Raw genomic sequence first — 20,536 nt, forward strand, 5'->3', positions numbered from 1 at the left:
AGAGTCTTGGGCATGCCACAAATGCCCTTGAACTTTTGGGGTAAAGGCTGATTTTTTTTAGAAGTACATTAAGACAAAACTTAAAAACAATAGATTGACTTATTATAATCTAAAGACTAGTGTAGTTCTTACCACATTTTTTTTTGTTGTTTATTTTAAAATGTGTTTCCTTTATGGCCTTTCTTGTGGCTTACCCTATAGCAGTTTGTGTACTTATTGAGAACTTTATGTGTTTTTGACATGGTTTTTGCTGAACTCGATTTTTCCGAGACCCTCTTTCCTCATATGCTCAGCTTTTCCTTCCTATCTGTAGTCGGCCAGTTTCAGTGGCAGAAGAGGCCACATCTGCTTCCTGTAGGCCCCCTGGCAGAAGCATGCAGTGGTGTCTCCTCCTGATCTGGGCCCAGGGACTGAATCAGGCTGCCCTCACTTCAGGTAAGGCCTGAAATCTGGCAGCACAGGGAGGAGGAGAGAGCAAGGCTGAGCTTGGCATAAAGACCAGAGAGCCTGTGTGTGTATGTGTGTAAGTTCTGAGCACATGCTACATCTATTGGAGGGAAGGGAATATAATTTTCTGAGTCCTGTGTACCCTCATTGTGAGAAAGGCAATCTCTGAGAAGGAGCCCAGGTCCTGTTTTGGGTGGCAGATGAAGGACTTTGTAGACCTTTGGGGTTGGGGGGCTTGGCTGGCAGGCACAAGAAAGGAAGCAGGGGGAGAAGGAGGCACCAGGAAGAGGGAATTATTACCTTACTTTTAGAAACTTACTTCTGCTCCATCTTCTTTTCTTTCTTTTGCCCTTAAAGAACCTTCCAGAAAAAAACAATGTAAGTAGTTCTCCATAGATCAAAAAATATCTTCTTCATGGATTACGGAAATTCTACCATTATAGACTGAAGTTTCCTCAAGTTTATTTCTTCTATATCAAAAATTTTACACAAATATTTCTGGAGGAGGGGGACATAAATGCTTCAAATCATAGTACAAATTAGTTTTTATGTCACTTTATGAATCTTCTGAGGGTGAAAAAATGCCCAGGGGTGCTGAGGAAACATAAACCTTGAAGAGGGTGGTTTTGTCCGGGAGAATCAGTTTCTGGGAGACGCAGTTTCTTGCTCCTTTCCCTGGGACTTCTTGGCTTTTTTGAAGGCATTCCCAGACATCCCAAATGACCCAGAAGCCAAACGGCCAGGTTTTATTTCAAAGGATAATGTACCCAGTACAGAATTAGGCTGCTGGAAGGTACAAAAAGACCCGGAAGAGGTGATGTCAGCTGACAAGGACATCAGTGGGGAAAGTGGGGAAAGAAAATAAGACTATGAGAATAACAAGGGGCTAGTCCTGAATGGACACAGCAGGAGTATCGGGAGAGGGTGAGGGGCTGAGTTGTGTAGTAATAAGCTGGGCACTTAATGAGGTGCTAATTACACCGTGCAGGCCTTGAGTGTGAAAGGAAGGGGGATGGGCAAGAAGGGGTGAGGTCCTGGGCTGGGGTCCCATAAGACTGGAGGGAGTGTAGCACTGATCACTCTTTCTGGGGCAGGGACAGGAGTACAGGTGTGTGGACACAAGGTGGGGCTGGGAGCCTTGAATGACAGGCATGGGGAGGAGTGATTCATGACATGGGGAGAAGGTATAGGAGCAACAGGATTGACTGGAGAAACTATTATTTCAAAACCAGTTCTGGCCTCCGTGCCTCTTAGAATTTCAATGGGAAGGTGGAAGGCCAGCTGCAGACCTCTCTCATGCGTACATGTCCCTCTTCCCTAGGAGCTATAACAGGCACCGTAGTAACAACGGGGAATGTCTCTGTAGAGGAAGGTGGCTCTGTCGTCTTGCAATGCCACCTCTCCTCCACCACGGCGGCAGTGACTCAGGTCAACTGGGAGCAGCAGGACCGATTTCTGGCTGTTCGTCATGCTGAGCTTGGGTGGTACATTGACCCAGCCTTCAAGGACCGAGTGGCCCCAGGCCCCAGCCTGGGCCTCACCTTCCAGCGGCTCACCATCAATGACACTGGGGAGTACTTCTGCACCTATCACACCTACCCTGATGGGATCTACACAGGAAGAATCTTTCTGCAGGTCCTCAGAAGCTCAGGTATTCCTCCTGGAGTGGGGTGGCTGATGAAACACTTCCTCTAGCATAGAAAATTCTGGCCAGAAACACCATGTGGAGCAGGGCTTCTTGGTTCTGGGTGACACTTGGATCACCTGGGAGCTCATAAATAATCCTGATGCCAGGGTCCCCACGCAGACTGATTAGATCAGAATCTCTGGGGGCAGAGCTGGGCTGGGATATGTTCTATAAGTGTCCCAGGTAATTTCAATGGCAGGACTGAGAACCACCGTTCTTGCAGAAGAAGCATGTTTTATCTTACTAGAAAGACCTGTTGCTGAGGTCGTGTGCGAAGAGTTCATGCACATGCAAATTACAATTCACTGCTAAGTTTATAAAAACAAAGCACAGCAAGTGCTAAGTGTAAATGTATAATACTTGACATTGTATCGTACTTCAAAGTTTCTAAAATGCACTCATATTCATTATCCACCTAGCCATTTAAACCAATTCTCCAATAATCCTGGGAAATTATTATTATCATATCTAAGAGGCAGTAGCACAGGCGTTCAGAGCTCAGATTGGCAGATAGCCTGGGTCTAAATCCTGGATCTGCTGTTGGTCTCAGGCAGGGTTACTCAGCTTCCCTGAGCATCCATTTCCCACCTGTAAAAGGAGGATAGCTGGGGCAGCTGGGGTCAGGGGTAGGATTGAATTATTCACCACAACTAAATGTCCTCAAACCTGCCTGGACCGTGGTCAGTGCTTGGTAGATGTTAACTGTTAATAGGATTCCCTTTTGAAAGTTTATTGGAGGCTGGGGCTTGGAGTTGCTCAGGATGGTAGAGCTGATTTTAACCCAGGTATTTTGTGTCCACTAAACTATCCTCAGATCTTATTACTGCCATCAACTGTGTTGGAAATTAAGTTTTATGAGTTTGTAAAATCTGCATAAAATTGAGAAGATACAAAGTTACCTTAAAGTTACTTTTCAAACATTACCTCTTGGCTGGTTCCCACATAGACTAAACGAAACAAGCAGGAGCCTGGGCTTTGGAATCACACTGCCCAGGGTCTATGACCATCCATGATTGCCATGGATCCTGGGTAATCTGGGCAAATTATGTTACTCATTTTCTCATCTATAACGTGATAATCTCATGAGTTGGTACAAATAAGGCCTTTGAACAATGCTAGCCACATAATAAGCTTAATTTAACATAACACATGCTAGTTAACATGCTATGTATTGCTTTAGGTTAGAAGGGGCCTGCAACAATAACAGGGCAGAGGCCTGATCCTAGCAAGAGTAACCAAATGATTGATTATCTTGATGGCTCTGGCTCTTCATGGTCCATCCTCAGCCTGCGGAACTGGGGATAAGGAGTGAGTTCAGGTGGAAGACACCTGTGGGCTACAGGGCCCAGGACCTGGGGCTATGTCTGTGCATGTCCAGGCCAGGATGTTCAGGGACCAAAGCTCCTAACAAGCACACTCTTCCCAAAGGCCTCTTCCCACAGTGGCACGACTATTCCTCAGTGAGAAAATGAGGGAAATGAAGATACAAATTCTTCCCTGTGTCTCATGGACCACGCAGGGAGAGAGAGCAGAAGATGTTGTATGGGGCCTCTGTTTAGCTTCTCCTTAAAGCCTATGCATCCCAGCCTTTTTGCCATTGCAGATTCCAGGGAACACCACTGGTCTCTTGCATTTCTCCTCTTGTTTCTCAAGTGGCCAGTTGCTTACCTGGGATACCAGCTGTCCTTTAATCACTTGCATTAACTTCAACCCTGACTTTTTTGTAACCCTAATTTGGACCTTAGTACACATTCCTATCCCAACACTAACTACAGTGGAACTACTGTAAATTGACCATCCAAGGGTCTATAATAAACTGATCAGCCTATGGAAGTGATCAGCATTAAGGACTGCTGTACTGATAAGTGCGTATGGTGCATGTCTGGTCTATGAAAATGAGGTCACCTTAAGGAGGTGGTCAATGTAGGGAGGTGGTCAACTATGGAGGTTCTACTGTATAATAGTTAAGCTATTTCTAACCTTAATGCTAAAATTGAAATTAAACCTAAAAGTAGCCTGGTTAATAGGCACAGGCATAAGTAACACTTATGCAGAGTCCGAACCCTCCCCACCCTCCATGTAGAGATGTCACCATGCTTCTCTGGGGCTGCTTCTGTTTCAAAGACCTTGAAGTCTTTGTTCCGTGATTGTAACTGTGAATGGATGAATTGGTGATTTTATTTCAATCCAAAAATTCCTAATGAAGTTGATATTCCTAATATCCCAAATCCCCCTCTGGTCCTAATTGTATCTCTAAATTATCCTTAAACCTAATCAAACTCATCATCATAATCTTCCCTACACCTCATCACATTCTTAACCCATCTGTCTTTATTCAGTCCCAACTTATTAGGGAACCCAGGCCACAGCCTGACCCCCAGCCTGGATCTGTGCCCCCCTCTAACCATGTCTCCTTTTCTGGGCCGATGGATAGGCCCCTGCAGCCCCTCTGACCCCTTGCACTATGTTTTCCATGACTGTTTTGCCTCCCACCTGCCCTCGTTCCTCCTAAGCTGACTTCATAGCCATGGCCTACCAGGGGCTGTCCTGGCTTATGGGGACCTCAAGGCAGGAAGGAGCACCTTCTGTAGGCTTTTGATTCTGTAGGCACTGCCCCTGCCTTAAGGGACCGGATTCCTTAAAGCCACCTTTCCAGCATTCTTAGCCTTTAGTTAGAGGGAAGTGGGGCCAGACTTCTGCTGCACCCTTCTTCTTTCCAGAATTCCTGGGACACCTGGGTCATGCCTGAGCTCCTGGGCAGGAGGGAGGGATGGAGTGAAGCAGCCTGAAAGCCTTCCACCCACCACAACACACATCGGGCAGTCAAGTCATTTTTGTCACACTCTCTTTGGATTAGCCATCACTCATTTCTTCAACCTCCTCCTCCTGCCCCTTCCTGCTTACGTTTACATTGTATGACAATAGACTTGGACAGTAAGATGGACTTGTTCATGCTTTCATTCATGCCACAAATATTTATTGAGCACCTGCTCTGCATTGGGTGCTGAGAAAATAGGAAAGGGTAAGGCTTCACAGCCTCGCTGGAAATAAGTGTTATGGGCTTAAGGTGAAAGGTTATTTGCTTTTTTTCTTTGTGTAATTCCATATTAATTTTATTTTAATTTTTAATTAAACATTTTTATTGGTATAATTACGTGCATAAAATTTAGTAAAAGAAAATACTTACTTTCTGGTGTTCTTCCTGGGTGGTGTTATTTGTTTCATTTCATGATTACCGAAAATGATTTTATGGCACAGAGGAAAAGAGTGTTAAAAAAATACACGAGGTATGCCACTGCTGGAGACCTCGGATATCCTGATGGGCCAGGCAGCTGCTCTGCTGTCTGAAGAGCTGGGCCTACAGACTCCTGCAGTCCTGTGGTTGGTAAAGGGCCTGGCCAATTTCCACATCCATGGTGTGAGCTGAGGCTTCCTTTGGGGAAGGCAGCTTTGCGTCTGGCCTCTGCAACTTACTTCTGTTTGTTGTCTTTCTAGTGACTGAACACAGCCCCAGGATCCAGATTCTGTTGGTTGGAGCCTTGGCCATAGTGCTGGTGGTCACCTGCATAGCAGTCATCGGGGTGGTGGCCTTGGCTAGAAAGGTAATGGCTCTGGCTGCACATCTCAGCCACAGCGCCCCCTCCCCTTCCTCCTCGGTCCTTTCAGGTACTCTTTCGGTCAAGAGAGAGACTCACATGTGATCTTCTCCATTGCTCATCTATGCAGGATGAGAAATAAACACTCTAAAAATTTCGAGGTAAAGCCTGCCTGGCAAGATCAGGAGGTGATAAATTCTCTGTTACTTTAGCTTACAAGGACATGTGGCTGAAAGGGTAATGCACGGGGAATTGAGCGATTTAGTTTCTAGTTTGGGCACTGGGTGTACCACTTTAGGGACAATACTAAATCTTTCCTGGCCTCCGTTTCTTCCCTGTATAAAATGGGAATCTGTCTTTGTCCGTTTTCTGCTGTTGTACAGAACACCACAGAGTGGGACAGTTCTAAAGAAGTTTATTTGGCTCATAATTCAGGAGGCTCGGAAGTCTAAGAGTATAATAGTGCATCTGGCCAAGGGTCATCCCATGGAAGAAGGTGTCATGGGATGAGGGAGTGTACGTGTGAGACAGACAGAGAAATGGGGCCAAAATTATTCCTTTTATTAGGAAGCCACTCCAGTGATAACAATTCCCAAAATAACAGCATCAATCCCATCATAAGGGCAGAGCCTTCATGGCCTAGTGGCCTAATCACCTCTTCATTAACGTCCCACCTCTTAATTCTGTACTTAAGTTTCCAACACATGGACTTTTGGGGGACACATTCAAACCATTGTACAATTATAATTCTACCTTCTCTGTATGATAGAGTTATGACGAACAGGCAGCAAGTTTCATGTGAAAGATTTATAAATAATGGAGAAATACATTAATATCCTGTTGAGTTATAAACAGGTAGCTATTGATTGGAATGAATGAAAGAATTTCCACTCTTGGTTTTCTTTGCTCTCTTGGGCCCTTTAAGTCAGTCCAGGTTGCCTTAACTCAAGTCATCATATGAACAATTTGGGGAACACAGCAAGCCTGTGATTTCCCGCACTATTTTCTACCTTTCCCCTGGATCAGCGGTTCTCAACCTGGGGGTTGCGACCCCTTCTTTCCATTTGTAACAATGCAGCAATTAGGAAGCTTGAGAACCACTGCCCTGGACCCTCCTCCTTAGGCCCTGACCCATGCTTTTCCTCCAACTCTGATTCCACCCAATTAACAGCTCAACTCTGCAGCATCAATACAGTCATGGCTTGCTTCCCGATGGGGGATATGTTCTGAGAAGTGCGTCATTAAGCAGCACCCAGCGTGCACTTACACAAACCCAGATGGCATAGCTATCACACACCTAGGCTGTGAGGATATCCTGTTGCTCTTAGGCTGCAAATCTTTATGGCATGTGACTGTACTGCATACTGTAGGCAACTGTAACACAATGGGAAGTGTACGTGCATCTACACATAGAAAAGGTACAGCAAAAATATGATATCAAAAATAAGATAATGGAACACACTGGAAGTTGCTCTGGGTGAGTCCCTGAGTGGATGGTGAGTGACTGTGAAGGGCTAGGACACTGTTATACCCCACTGCAGACTTTATAAGCACTGTGCACTTAGGCTACACTGAATTTATAAAAACATATTCTTCTTTCTTCAGTAATAAATTAATCTTAGCTTACAGAAACGTTCTTACTTTATACAATTTTTAATGATTTTTAAACATGTGGACTCTTCTGTAATACAAACACATTATACAGCTGTATAAAAATATTTTATTTCTTTTTTTCTTATTGTATATGCTCCTATTAAAAAAGTTATTATTATTATTATTTTTTACTTTTTAAACTTTTGGGGCTAAAAGTGAAGACGCAGACACACATACATTAGCCTAGGTCTACATGGGGTCAGGATCATCAATATCACTGAATTCACCTCCACATCTTGTCCCAGAAGCCTTTAGGGGTATGACATGCGTGGAGCTATCACTCCTATGAGTACAATGCCTTCCTCTGAAATACCTCCTAAAGGACCTGCCTGAGGCTGTTTTACAGTTAGCTTTTTTTTTTAAATTATAAGTATAAAGAACATACTACCTATAAAAGAACAATGAAAGTATAATATAATAAATACATACACCCGTAATATAGTCATTTATTAACACTACTAAGTGGGGACTGTGCATAGTTGTATACATTTATAAGGTGGGCAGTATAGATTTGTTTACACCAGCACCACCACAGCACACAGGGGTCATGTGTTGTGCTATGCCAGGATGGCTCGCGTGTCACTAGCCTATAGGAATATTTCAGCTCTTTTATAAGCCCATGGGACCACCATCCTGCATGCGGTCTGTTGTTGATTGAAACAATGTGATGCTGCACTTGGCTGTGTCACTCTCTCTGCACTAGGTACATGGGGCTGTTATTACTGATAAATGTGGATTGACAGCTACCGTATTATTTTTCTCACAATTTCTTCCCATTCTCTCTTGCTGTCTTTTGAATTAAGGTTGTTTTTATTTTTTAAAATATCTGTGTGGTAGTAACACATTCTTGTGGTATTCTTTTAGTGGTTACATTAAACAGACCCCCAATTTATTAAAGTTTAATGTAAATTAGTACTTTTCTTATTTTTTAGATCATCCAAGAACCTTAGAGCACATTAACTCTGTTTATCTTTGCCCCTGACTTACTGCTAACATCCTCTTCAGACATTTTACTTCTCTCCATGTTTTGGATGTCCCAAATAATTATGACGGTTCCATGAGTCATTATTCACTGAAAGTCACTCTTTCTGCTGCTCCTCACTCTTCCCACATGTATCATCTCATAACCGAGATCATTTGCCTTTCACCTGAAGAATGACCCGCACTATTTCCGTTAGTTCAGCTCTGCTGGCAATGACTTATTTTAGTTTTTGTTTGTTTAAAAATGTCTTTATTTTTCCTGAATTAAAAATGGTGTGTTTGTTTTGCTAGGTATCTGATTCTATATTGGCAGTCATTCTCTTTAGTACATGTGAAATATTCCATTGTCTGGCTTCTTTGTTGAGAAATAGACTTTATGTTTGCTCCTTTGAAGATATTTTTTCTTTCTTCTGGTCCTTTTAAAATGTTCTTGTCGTTGGTTTTAAGTAATTCTCCAATGATATCATAAGCTATTGTTATCTTTTTATTAGTTACGTTTGGCGTTTGAAGTGCTTTTTGAATCTGTGGTTTGATGTCTTCTGTGACTTTGGGCTCATTCCTGGCCATTATCTCTTCACATCTTACTTCTCCATTCTTGTTTCTTTTTCTTCTGGAGCTCTAATTGTAGATATTTTAGACAGTTTCACTTTTTCCTCATGTGTGTCTTCCCCTCTTTTTTTTTGCATTTTCTACCCATTTGTCTTACCATATTTTAGAGTGGGTGTCTTCTTTAGACATACCTTCCGGTTACCTTCTGGTGTCTCCTTTCATCTATCTAATCTTTGTTTAAATAGTTTACAGTCTGCCAAAACTTTCAGTCTTATCTTTCAATTCCTGGAAAATACTAATCAATTATTTTGAAGTCTGTGCCTGATAATCCTATTAATTAGATCCTCTATGTTTATTTTTTCCATTTCCATTTTTTTCCCATTATCCTCTATGTTTTTTTATTTTTCCTTGTTTTGGGGTTATCTTCTTGACTGGTACTTTTCATGAGTGATGTACATTCTACATAAAAAGCTGTAAAAATGATTTGAGATTCTGTATAATATCAACCTCCTCCAAAGAAGATTCCCTTTCTTTTCTGGCAGGTGGCTAGTCTGAAAGCATTAGTAATTTGGGGTCATCTTAATGAAATCAGTGATGAGAGGATTTAAAACTGTACTTCAATTTCTATTACTCCCTTACGCCCATGCTGTGGTCTTTTGGGATTCCAATGAACAGCCTATGCTGTTCTCCCCTCCGTAGGAGTTTCTGAATTCCAAATTTTGTCCCCCTAGCCAGAAGCTTATCTGCTTCTCAGCCATAAATTTGAGGTGATTGCTTCCAGGAGAGGATGACCCCAGCGGCTCATCTCACCTTTCTGGGTTTTATTCTTATTGTGGATCTTGCTCCAGGTCCACACAATTCCTCACCAATTTGTCAGATCTCTATTTTCTTCAAACAAATGTGGCCTATATTTTGTTCTGTGTTTCTAGCTGTTTTCAATGGAAGTGTTAGTTCAAAGCAATATAGTCAGCCATAGTCCCACCAGGATCAGACTCTTTTGATGTTGTATTTTGTATCTGCATCCAAAGCACAACAGATTTAGGTGGTCCACCCACTCTGGACCTTGGGCTCTTTGGGTCAAGGTTCCTGCTTGAGTTCTAGCCTCTTGATATCTAATGTTTGACCAGCCACTGGGACTCCATCTGAATGGGTCACTGCCAAGTCCAGAGGGGGGAATGTAGACAGCTTTGTGTTCTTAGGCCTTGGTGCCATCTTGTTGGTTTATTGTGAATTCTTACACTCTTTTCCTCTTTCTCTGTCTCTTTCTCTCAGACAAGGACCCTACTTTGATTTTCTTTTCTTTTTAATTTAACTTCTATTTGACTTTTTACTCTCATTTCCCCTCTGAAGACCATAGAGACCTGACTGACTTCTTCAGACTTCAGAGTTGGAATGAATTGCACAGTCCAGAATTGCTTTGCTCGCTCTTTCTTTCTTTCTTTCTTTCTTTCTTTCTTTCTTTCTTTCTTTCTTTCTTTCTTTCTTTCTTTTTTTTTTTTTGCAGTTTTTGACTGGGGCTGGGTTTGAACCCGCCACCTCCAGCATATGGGGCCAGTGCTCTACTCCTTTGAGCCACAGGCGCTGCCCCAGTCTAGAATTTCTTAATAAGAAAGTGTCATTGGAATGTTCTTTTGCTTGGATTGCACAGTATTTTGCATTGTAAACAGCCTTAATTCTGTATCTCTGCCTCGACCCTGTTGTTATTTATTCTACTTCCGGAGTTACACTTTTTCTCCATGTTTATAAATAGTATCAGTTACTTATAAATATTATTAGACTGGTAGCCTAATATTTTATATCTTAAATTCTTTCAGTTTTCCATATAGGTAAAGCCTACTTTGTTTTCCTTAACCTACCATCAATAACAAGGGCATTTGCATTGTCTCCAACCTAATCTACAAGTGGAGAGTGACCAAGAACCCTCACCCTAATCTTATTTGACTGAGAAGAGATTGGAGTGAGAATGATGAAAGATGTTTGGGTAGCAGAGCCAAAATCACCTTCCCCTCTGTGAGCTACAAATTGCCCAGGTCTTCCTGAGTCAACAATTCTCTTGTCCTCAGAGTTTTGTTCCTAATTATGTCCATTGTGATAGTCAAGACATATCATTGCCTTTCTTAATAGCAAAACCCTGTTGGATCTTGCTAATTTGGTTCAGAAGGAACTAATGAGATTGTCCAAAGGGTGGGTAGGAAAAGCTCTCACAATTGATGATTCCCTGTGAAAATTACATAAGTCCTTATACCAGTAGATGTTGCTTGTAAAAATCTCTATTGTCTTATAGTTTGAACACTCACTTTCTGTTTATAAGACATTGAGATTGCTGACCTACCTGGTTCATAGTGATGCAGCCTCTTATTCTCTATTATTCAACAGACCTGGCTAGACAGGATGCTGGGGACCTAGCAGTGTCCTAGACATGGCAGGGCTAGCATGGAAGCCAGTGATATATAGTATTTTCATTTACGTCTTGGCTATCATAATAGACATAATTAGGAAATAAAAGCTCTAGGGGAAGATGAGGACAGTGATTGACTAGAGGGCAAAGATGAAGAAAATGGCAATTGCTCTCTGAGCTGGGCAGGGGGTGCTGCGGTGGCAGGTGAACAGGTGCCCCTGTTGTCCCCAGTGTTCTGCTGCTCTGATCAGGAGCACTTTAGAATCAGCAGAACAAATTCTCCTCTTCAGCATTCAAGTCTGGTTAAATTTTTTTCATTCCAGGTACCCAGACTAACTTTGGTTACCCAGGGAGTAGAGAAAGAGGAAAATGTGAAAAGAGAGAGTCCAGTGGCCATGAAGTCCTATTGGTCCCCTCCTGCAGGGTTTATTCACTGGCCCTCTCTGTCATTTCCACTGCTTCCCATCCGGTGCGGGTCCTCTCTTCTTTCCTGTACTTTGGCTGTAGTCTCCACTCCTGTCTCTCTCCTTACTCACAGTATTTTATATTTGTATTATTCAAGGTAGCAGCAGGAACACATGGCACTCTCAAACTGGGCTGTTGGAGGACAGTTTAATGAGGAGATGTACACAGGTGCAGGCAGGATGTAAGAAAACCATCAAGAGGAGCATAGCATTGGGTTGAAACCTCCTTGAGTTCCTTAGGGAGCGGGGAGAGGATGGTTAGTGGAATATGGAAGAAGAGAGGTATGTGGAGGGGGCCCTTCAGCAGAGCTGAAATCTTTGATTAAGGGTCACACCAGTCTAACGCCAGCCTGCAGAGAGAACACAGGGGAATACACACCCTCCCTCGCTCTCCTTGCTTCCATCCCGTACTGTTGCTCTGCATTGGCTGAATCCAAACTTAAGGGCAAGAACGGGAGAAGCCATAGACGCAGACCCCCTGGTACAGTCTCCATGGGCACAGACTAGGATAGAGAAGGTTGGGGAGAGGAGCTGAGGGGTAAACAGATGGCATCCATATCAGCATTGTTCATGGACCCGAAAGCTGGGCAAGGAATTTTGACTTTGGGTGGGAGTGGCTGGCCTCTGCCTTCTCTCAGGTGTTCTTGATCTCTTTCAATGGCACGTATAAGCTAGACCCTTCCTGGCTGTCCATCTTTATTTCTCCAAGGAACGCTGCTCCATTAGCCATCTTGATATGCCTGTGGAGCAGGCTTCCTTGGCTCCCCCTTCAGTAACTACATCCACTTGGTTTCTTTCGTGCTATCATCTGCCCTCTACTATTTCAGGATCTCCTCATTCCCATCACTATAAGGGATTCAGTTTTATAAAAGCATTTCCTACTTCAGCCCCAGGCTACAGAGGAGTGATACCACCAAACTTCTCACTGATGTTGGCACTTGCCTCCTTGGCAACCTTCCTTCCTACCTTAGCGAAAGGGGTGTTCTCTGGGTCTTCCCTGGAAGCTTGATCCACCATAATTGGCTATTGGAGTTTTGAAATTAATTAGTACAGGTATTCTTTGTAAAGGGCCAGAGAATAAATCTTGTGGGTCAGATGGTCTCTGTTGCAGTAATTAAACTCTGCCATTGCATGTGAAAGTGATATAGATAATATATAAATGAGCAAGCATGGCTCTGTTCCAATAAACCTTTATTTATAAACACTGAAAGTTTAATTTCATACAGTATTTTGAGCCATGAAATATTACTGCTTTTTTAAGGTTTTTTTCCAACCACTAGAAAATATAAATAGCATTTCTAGCTCATGGGCTATGCAAAACCCAGGGACCTCAGTTGCTAATCCCTGATTTGAGGTTCACTCGAGCATGCTCACTTCTCTGAGCTTTCTGTTTCCTTCATCTACAGTTTGCCAGTGCACTGTCAGCATCTCTGTGACACTAGGTTAGGCTTGTCTCCAGGAGGCCTTGCGAGGTGTCAATCTTAAGTCATGGGATGTGTCCCAATATTGACACATTCTCCCACATCTGGTCTGATATTCTACCCTCTACCCCTCACCCATCACCTTCAGGCATCCTCTCCCTGTTAGGCTGGTCCTTTAATGTATAACTTTTTTCTTCCTTTAGCAGACCCAGCACTTCCTTAGTTGGTATGAGCTGAGATTTTATCCTAATTGTGGGTCTGATGGCCAGTAGCGGAGGCGAAGGCAGGTTCCAAGCAAGGCTTATCTTCCATCAGGAGGAAGTAGGGGGCTGCTGCAGTTCCACACGGCACAAGGAGCAGGTGATTCATGATTCTCAAGTGCGTCTCCCCAGACATCTTTCTTCCAAGCTTCAAAAACCCCTCCTTTCCTATCAAGACACTGATTTTGCCATAGGTGACTTGTCCAGGCCTAGAATCCAACCTTTTTTGAAGTTGTGTCCCTCTTACACTTAGCTTCTGTACCTGGTTTTCACCTGCTGGAGATGAACGTCTCTTAAATGCTGCCAAGGAGGAGCTATAACTTGATCACCTTAAGTTGCCAACAGAGCTGAACCTGTGATCTTCTCTTTTTAGTGCATCAGGAGAATTTAGCAAAAACCAGAGTTGAGTCCTAACAGTTACTATTTACTCCACACATCTCAAATGCCAGCATCATTGCACCAGCTCATAATCCCCTCTCCCTGTGTCTCATTCCATTTCACCACCAGCCAGGGGGTCCACACTGCCCTCCAGCTGCCAAGGGATCCTGTTTCCCAGTCCTGTCCTTAGAGCTGCCTCCTAAGACCATTCCCAGAAGCAACTGTATTAGATCAGGTCCCCAACACACAAATTCTGGTAAGAGTGATTTATTGGATTGGGCTCTCAGATAAAGGTCGCAGCATAGGGCTAAGAACGTTCCATGTGGACTCAGTCTCAGCTGGAGACTTGCTTGAAGCCCTATTGTGCACAGAGTCGGTTACCCTTTGGGGTGTGGAGCTGGTGTTTTGAGAGTCTACCTTGGTCAGTCATGGTCTTCTGGCTGCTAACTAGGGAGGGCCCCAGAGCAATTCCCCAGAGAAGTGACTGCTGTGAATTTACAGCTTATGCTCCCAGCACCTGAGAAATAGGAGTGCTGGTCAGGTGGCAGGATCTGAGTTGTGTTAGAGAGTCAAAACCAGTAGAGGTTTCATTGATAGATGAGAGGGAATTTATTAGGGGAATTGGCTTATGTGACTAGGGGCTGGCAAGTCCTGCAAAAGGCTGTCTGCAGACTGGAGACCCTGGGATGCTGGAGTGTGGCTCAGTTCAAGTGCAAAAGCCTCAGAACCAGGAAAGCTTATGTAACTTTCGGTCTGAGGCCAAAGGCCTGAGAATCCAAGGGGCTGTTCAGTGGTGTACGTCCTGGAGTCCCAAGGCCAGAGAGCCTGGGGTACTGATGTCCAAGGGCAGAAGGAGAAGAGTGTGTCCCCGGCCCCAGAAGAAAGGAAGGCCAATTCACCTTTCCTCTGTTTTTGCTCCCTCTGAGCTGCCAGCCTGGGTGGTACTTAGTCACACTGAGGGTAGATCTTCCCTGTCTGTCCACTCACTCACATGCCTGTCTCCCCTGGAAACACCAGTGCAGACACACCTAAAATGGATGCTCTACCAGATCTCTGGGTAGCTCTCAGTATCCCTTAATCCAGTTAGGTTGACTCCTAAAATTAATGATCACAGGCACCAATAGAATTCCCTACAGGCCCTGAGAGCCAGAGGATTGCATTAGTTGGGAGTATGGTCTTTGGAATCACACAGACCTAGATTTGAGTCCTGGCTTTACCATTTCAGTATCTGTGTCACTTAACTTTGCTGAGCTTCAGTTTCTTCATCTAAAAAATGGGGATAATTATGGGGCTGCCTTCATAAGGTTGTGGGAAAACTTAAGTCAAATAGGGGTAATTTTGACTTAATTCATGTAAGGCACTCGGCATTTTTTCTGGTGTGTACTGATAACTTGTTTAGTAAGTTCTTATAATTATTATAGATTTTATTCACCATAGTACCTCATAATACCTGGTACTCAATAAATGTTTTTATTGCATACAGTTATTATGAATAACAAATAATTATTATTTGCTAAGCAGCGATTACAAAAAGTGCAACATGTGGGAAAGGAGGTCCATGTGTCCAGCTCCTGGACAAAGACTCTGCCAACCTCACTGTCCACTTTCCTTATGTTCCCTGAAAGGGCAATGTTTGTCCTGCGAGAACCCAAATGCCATCTCCGTGATTCCCTTCCTTCTGAACATCAGTACATTAGTACAATCACCGTGTCCTGAATGCAGGATGGAATGAAAATGGAACAACCGAGGGACCCAAATAAGGAGTATTCGAATTTCCCAGAGGACTTTTGGAGGCCAAAACAGTCTTTAGATTAAAAGGCATAGGTGGCCAATCTCACCAAGAAAGGGAACAAGAACACATAAGCACCAGTGATCACAGACAGTTCCTTGAAAAAGAATTGAATATTCACATTTTAAAAATGGATTGGATTGCATCAAGGGATGCAGCTGTTCTTTTAAGCACAATATGGGCATGAGCTCTGATAACCCTCGTTTTCCTTATACTTAAATTAAGGTTCAGCTACTTCTACCAAAAAAGGAATAAATGAAAGAAAGACCACTGACTCGTGTATGTGCTTCTGATATTATGGTCTCTCTCTGGGTCCAGCTCCTAAGGCCTCTAGTGTGATACACCATCGGTGATTTTTTTCATCATTTTTCTTTTTTAAATTTCAGGTTAATGTGAGGGTGCAAATAACTAGATTACAATATTTGCATTTGTTAGGTAGAGTCCCTCTTGTAGTTGTGTCCTGTACCCAAGAGGTGCCATATACCCCCATATTGTGCCCCTTAAGTGGGAGCAGATCGATCCTCTCCTTTCCTCCCCTCTCCTCCCATCCTCCCTTCTCCCTCTCCCCCCAGCTTGAATTGAATTGAGTTTTTCTCTTATGTGGGTGTGAATTAGATTGTCTCCTGGCTTCATATTAGTATTGAGTGCACTGGATACTTGCTTTTCCATTCTCGGGATACTTTATTAACTATCCCCAATTTTTGATATTTGTTCATGGTACACATCCACGCGGCCCCATCACCCTCCCTTCATTCCATCCCCATGTTTGTGCACTGCTGGGCTTGACACGGTTGATGCTGGTGCTGGGGTTTCCTATCCTGGAAGCAGGGGGAGTGGGCAGAGTGAGATTTTGTGTGTGTTTGTTGCTGTTATTTTCCAAGCCTGTGGCTCTTTGTGCTTCCGTCCTTTGGACTTGTGCTTTAGAGAAGTCTCTGGTAAGGCTGAGAGGGGGGTCAACTTTGCATGGGGGTGCCAGTAAGCTTTTCTTCTGCCATCCTATTAGTGCCTACTGTCCTTTGATTTCCTTATCTTAGCACCATCCTCACCTGTGATATGACGTATGGATGTGACAGCTGACTTCAGATCCTTAATTTTACTCAACTGATTTTACTCTTCTGTCCTATGGTCACATAAGTACAGCTTTAGTAACTTAGCCACAAGTCCCTACTTTGATTTGGAAAATCAGATTCTTTTAGGTTTGGGACTATAGAAGAATTGTGTGTGTGTACAGACGTGTGCACACGTTTCAGTCCTAAGATATATATTGAACATCAGTTACAGGTCTGAGTTTATAGCGAATACCACAGCACAGACTCTTTGTTCAGAGAGCTCATCATTTGGAGCCCTGGGAAGGCAGAGGAGGAAAGGAATAAGTTCCAGACTGCATTGTATGTTGTGCTAGCAAACACCCAAGTATAGCACATGGAGTGAATGTGACTCTCCCTGGGAGGTCAGAGAAGGCTTCTTGGGTGATATGTGGAGCTGAGTCTGGAAGAATGAGTAGACAACTTTCCAGGAAACTATAAGGAATGGCTGATGGGTGCAGCATACCCAAAAGTGGGGAGGGAGACGAGAAAGCACCTGGCATTCGAGAAGCTGCAGGATGAGAGGCAGTGTGGTTGAGGAGAAGGGCACAGCCTGGAGTCAGACGGACCTGAACCAGGACTGGATTTGTTTCTAGGTGAGTGACTTTACCAGTCTGTGCCTGTTAGCTCATTCCAAAGCAGAAACTTTAATAAAGTTGTTGCTGAGATTAGAAGCAGCAGCCACCCTGGTCCCTGCTCACAGCAGACTCTTAGTCAATGGTGGTTCTCTGGCATATAGGCCTCAGAAGTTGGGGTATAGGTATGTTGGGTGGAGAAGCCTGAAGCATGGCCGCAGGTGAAGCCGGAAAGGTGAACAGGACCAAGTCACAAAGGAGGTTTTGGGGAGGAGGCATCACAGTCTCTCATGGAGAATGCAGTGAAATTATGGATTTACTTCTCGGAAGAATGTCTTATTATGCAGAACAATTTTTATACAATTTACCACCAGTGCCTCCCAGGTACTCTTCCTATACTCCTTGAGGGCCTTGTAAGAGTTTGGGGCAGAAGTATGGACAGAACACTTTTCATTTTTGAAAAATTACTCTGCTGGTGGCTGTGTGGAGTTGGACTAGAACTAAGGAGAATCTCAGAGGCAGGAAGGATGACGTCCAGGTGAGGGAGAAGACATGGGTGGAGGGAAGGAAAAGAGGAAGCAGATTTCCGAGCTCTTTGGGAGTAAAACAGGGTGGGGTCTTACTGGTGATTAGAGCTTTTTTTGTTTGTTTGTTTTGTTTGTTTGTTTTTGCAGTTTTTGGCCAGGGCCGGGTTTGAACGCGCCACCTCCGGCATATGGGGCCAGTGCCCTACTCCTTTGAGCCACAGGTGCTGCCCCAGGTGATTAGAGTTTAACATGAGCCTCCAGGTTTCTAATCAGCTGGCGCTGGTTTGGATAGAGATTTGGGAATCTTCAGAAGACAGATGGTGGCTGCAGGTGTATGGACGGTGGTGCAGACGAAGTAAATTGGAGGGAGTGTTGCGTGTGAGAAAGCACCTGGGGAACCCCAAGGTGTGGGGAGCCGATGGGCAGAGACAAGGGCAGGCTGGCTGAAGATGCAGGTGGGGTTCAAAGGAGGGGGAGAGGAGGAGGAGCAGGACCAGGAGAGAGTGATGCCGCTGGAGCCAGGGAAGGAGAACATTTTGAAAACAAGGAGATCAACAGAGTCAAATGCAGTAAAGGGTGAAAGAAAACAGCAAAGCTTCATCACTAGGCTCAGAGTATAGGAAGTAACAGGCATGCGGCACGCTGTGCACGTAGCAAGTGCAGTTTCCGTGCGTGGTTAGTATTGAAATCTGGCTGTGATAAGGTTGAGAAATGAAGGGCTAGGGGACTGGCATTGGTAAGAACACAAGTGTGTGTGCGCGTGTGTGTGTGTGTGTGTGAGAGAGAGAGAGAGAGAGGATCATTAGAACTCTCAGTCTGTGTCATATTGGGGAGCAAATTTTGACCCACATCTTCACATACTCACTTTGTAGTTTGTTTGTTTTTAGAAGAAATCTCTCAGAATCTGTTCTCTGGAAAGTGGCCTCAGGAGGACGCCAGCTGAGCAGGAGCAATGGAGTGCCAGCGTCCCGCCATCCCCTGGAAGCTGTGTCCAGGCAGAAGCTGGCCCTGCTGAGCTCTGCAGGGAGCAGAGGGGAGACGACTGTGTTGAGCCACACGACTACTTTAATGTCCTAAGTTACAGAAGCCTGGGGAGCTTCAGCTTCCTGTCAGAGACTGCTTAGCAACCAGAGGCATCTTCTGGAAGCTTCGTTGGCACCTTTGCTGTTACAGATGGATAAGTACGCACCTGTATTCTCCACCAGTGCCGTGTGCGTGTGTTCGGTTGAGCAAAGAATGTCATTCTCTTCTCCACCTTTATTTCCTCTACCCTTCCCTTCCATCCCATCAAGGCAGACCTGGGGTGAGTAGTGTGTCTTGATCATGAATGCAAAGTTAAAAAAAAAAAAAACCCAAATGTGACCTGGTTTTGAATCTGGCAGTTTGAGCAGAAGCTGTGGCTCTGAGAATGCATTCCTCCTAATGGCACTGGGCAGGGTTTGGGCTATCGTGGTTTGTGGTGGGTGATGAGGACGGGATGACTGCAGAGCTACCCTTTTCTCATTTTTACTGTCATTTTCATTAACATGCACTCATTCAAGGCATGTTATGAATAAGGCATGCTATGAATAAGGCATGACATCAGCCTGTATGGGGAGATTTGAGGATGACTAAACCTTGAGGTCTGCTCTTAAGAACTTACAGTTAGATGGGGAGACAACATTTACATTATAAGGCAATATGCAGATAAGGTGCATGACACAGGCCTATGAGAAGAGATGAGATTCGGGGTGAGGTGGCCAGGCGAGGCTTATCTGTGGTGCAGTGTCCTGGGACCACAAAAAGGACAATGAGCCTAGTCTGGCGGGAGCAGGAGCGTTGTCTAGGGAACTTGTGGGAACTGAGGCTGGTGGAACTGAGCATCCCACCAGTAAGACCTTGGCACCAAGGGAGCCAACAAACTTCAGATTTTATTCTTGGGCAGGCACTTGAAGTCTCCTTTTGTTGGGATATAGTCAAGAGTCCACTGGTGATGGCCTGGCTCCCGGGACCCCAGGCTCTTCCAGCCTTGTGTGCTGGGGAAGCCTACAGGAAATGGCACATGTCCACAGAGGGAGCCCCGTCTTAGCTGTTGAACTTGATGAGCCTTTTCTGGATCAGTCCATCACTGGGCCTCTGAAAAAAGGAATCTGTTTCCCAACAAAAGTAAAATCTGGGTTTTTAATTAGAGATTCTTCCTAAGGGGGAAAAACAGAGGTGCTAATACAGGGTTTAGAAGATATACACTTTCAAACTTGCTTCTTTGAACACTTTTATTCACTCTATTACCTCTTTGTGCTGGGGTTGGGGTAACTGAACTGCTCATTTCTGCTCAACACTCAGGCTGGATCGTCAAGACTTTTATCCTTCCACCAACTCTCTTAAAGGAATGAGCAGGGAAGTTGGATTTGCCAGTGACTTATTTTCTTTCTTGGGCGCAGGACCTGAGAGAGAATGTGAAGCAAGGGTGTGTCCTGCCAATGATTAAAATAAAGTGCAGCCCTGCTGCCTAAGAGTTTGGCCTGGTTGAGCAAGAGGTCAATTCAACTCCTTACTTTCATTTTCCTGACTTTTCTACCAATGGGTATATAGTTAGGCGCAATGAACTCAATTCTGTCCAGAACTCCAACTCCTTTAGAAGAAAGGTAAATGCACATAAAATGATTTTTTTGCTGTGGCAATTCAGAGTGCTTTTCTTGCAAAATTGGTGCCAGTTGGTTGGGAGTGAAACGGAGTTCCCAAACTGG

The 20,536-nt window shown here is 44.2% G+C and overlaps 1 protein-coding gene across 1 annotated transcript; it reads left to right on the top strand.

The window, feature by feature from the left end:
- Positions 1–374: 374 nt before the first annotated feature.
- On the top strand, positions 375–18,989 carry TIGIT (T cell immunoreceptor with Ig and ITIM domains). The gene is made up of 4 exons (XM_003797732.3): positions 375–435; positions 1,769–2,098; positions 5,630–5,736; positions 18,698–18,989. The coding sequence occupies exons 1-4, from the start codon at positions 375–377 to the stop codon at positions 18,932–18,934; spliced, it is 735 nt and encodes a 244-aa protein (XP_003797780.1). The 3' UTR covers positions 18,935–18,989.
- Positions 18,990–20,536: the final 1,547 nt, after the last annotated feature.

Source organism: Otolemur garnettii, unplaced genomic scaffold (assembly GCF_000181295.1).
Source record: "Otolemur garnettii isolate 467f Iridium unplaced genomic scaffold, OtoGar3 scaffold00122, whole genome shotgun sequence".
In the NCBI taxonomy this organism is placed as follows: Eukaryota; Metazoa; Chordata; class Mammalia; order Primates; family Galagidae; genus Otolemur; species Otolemur garnettii.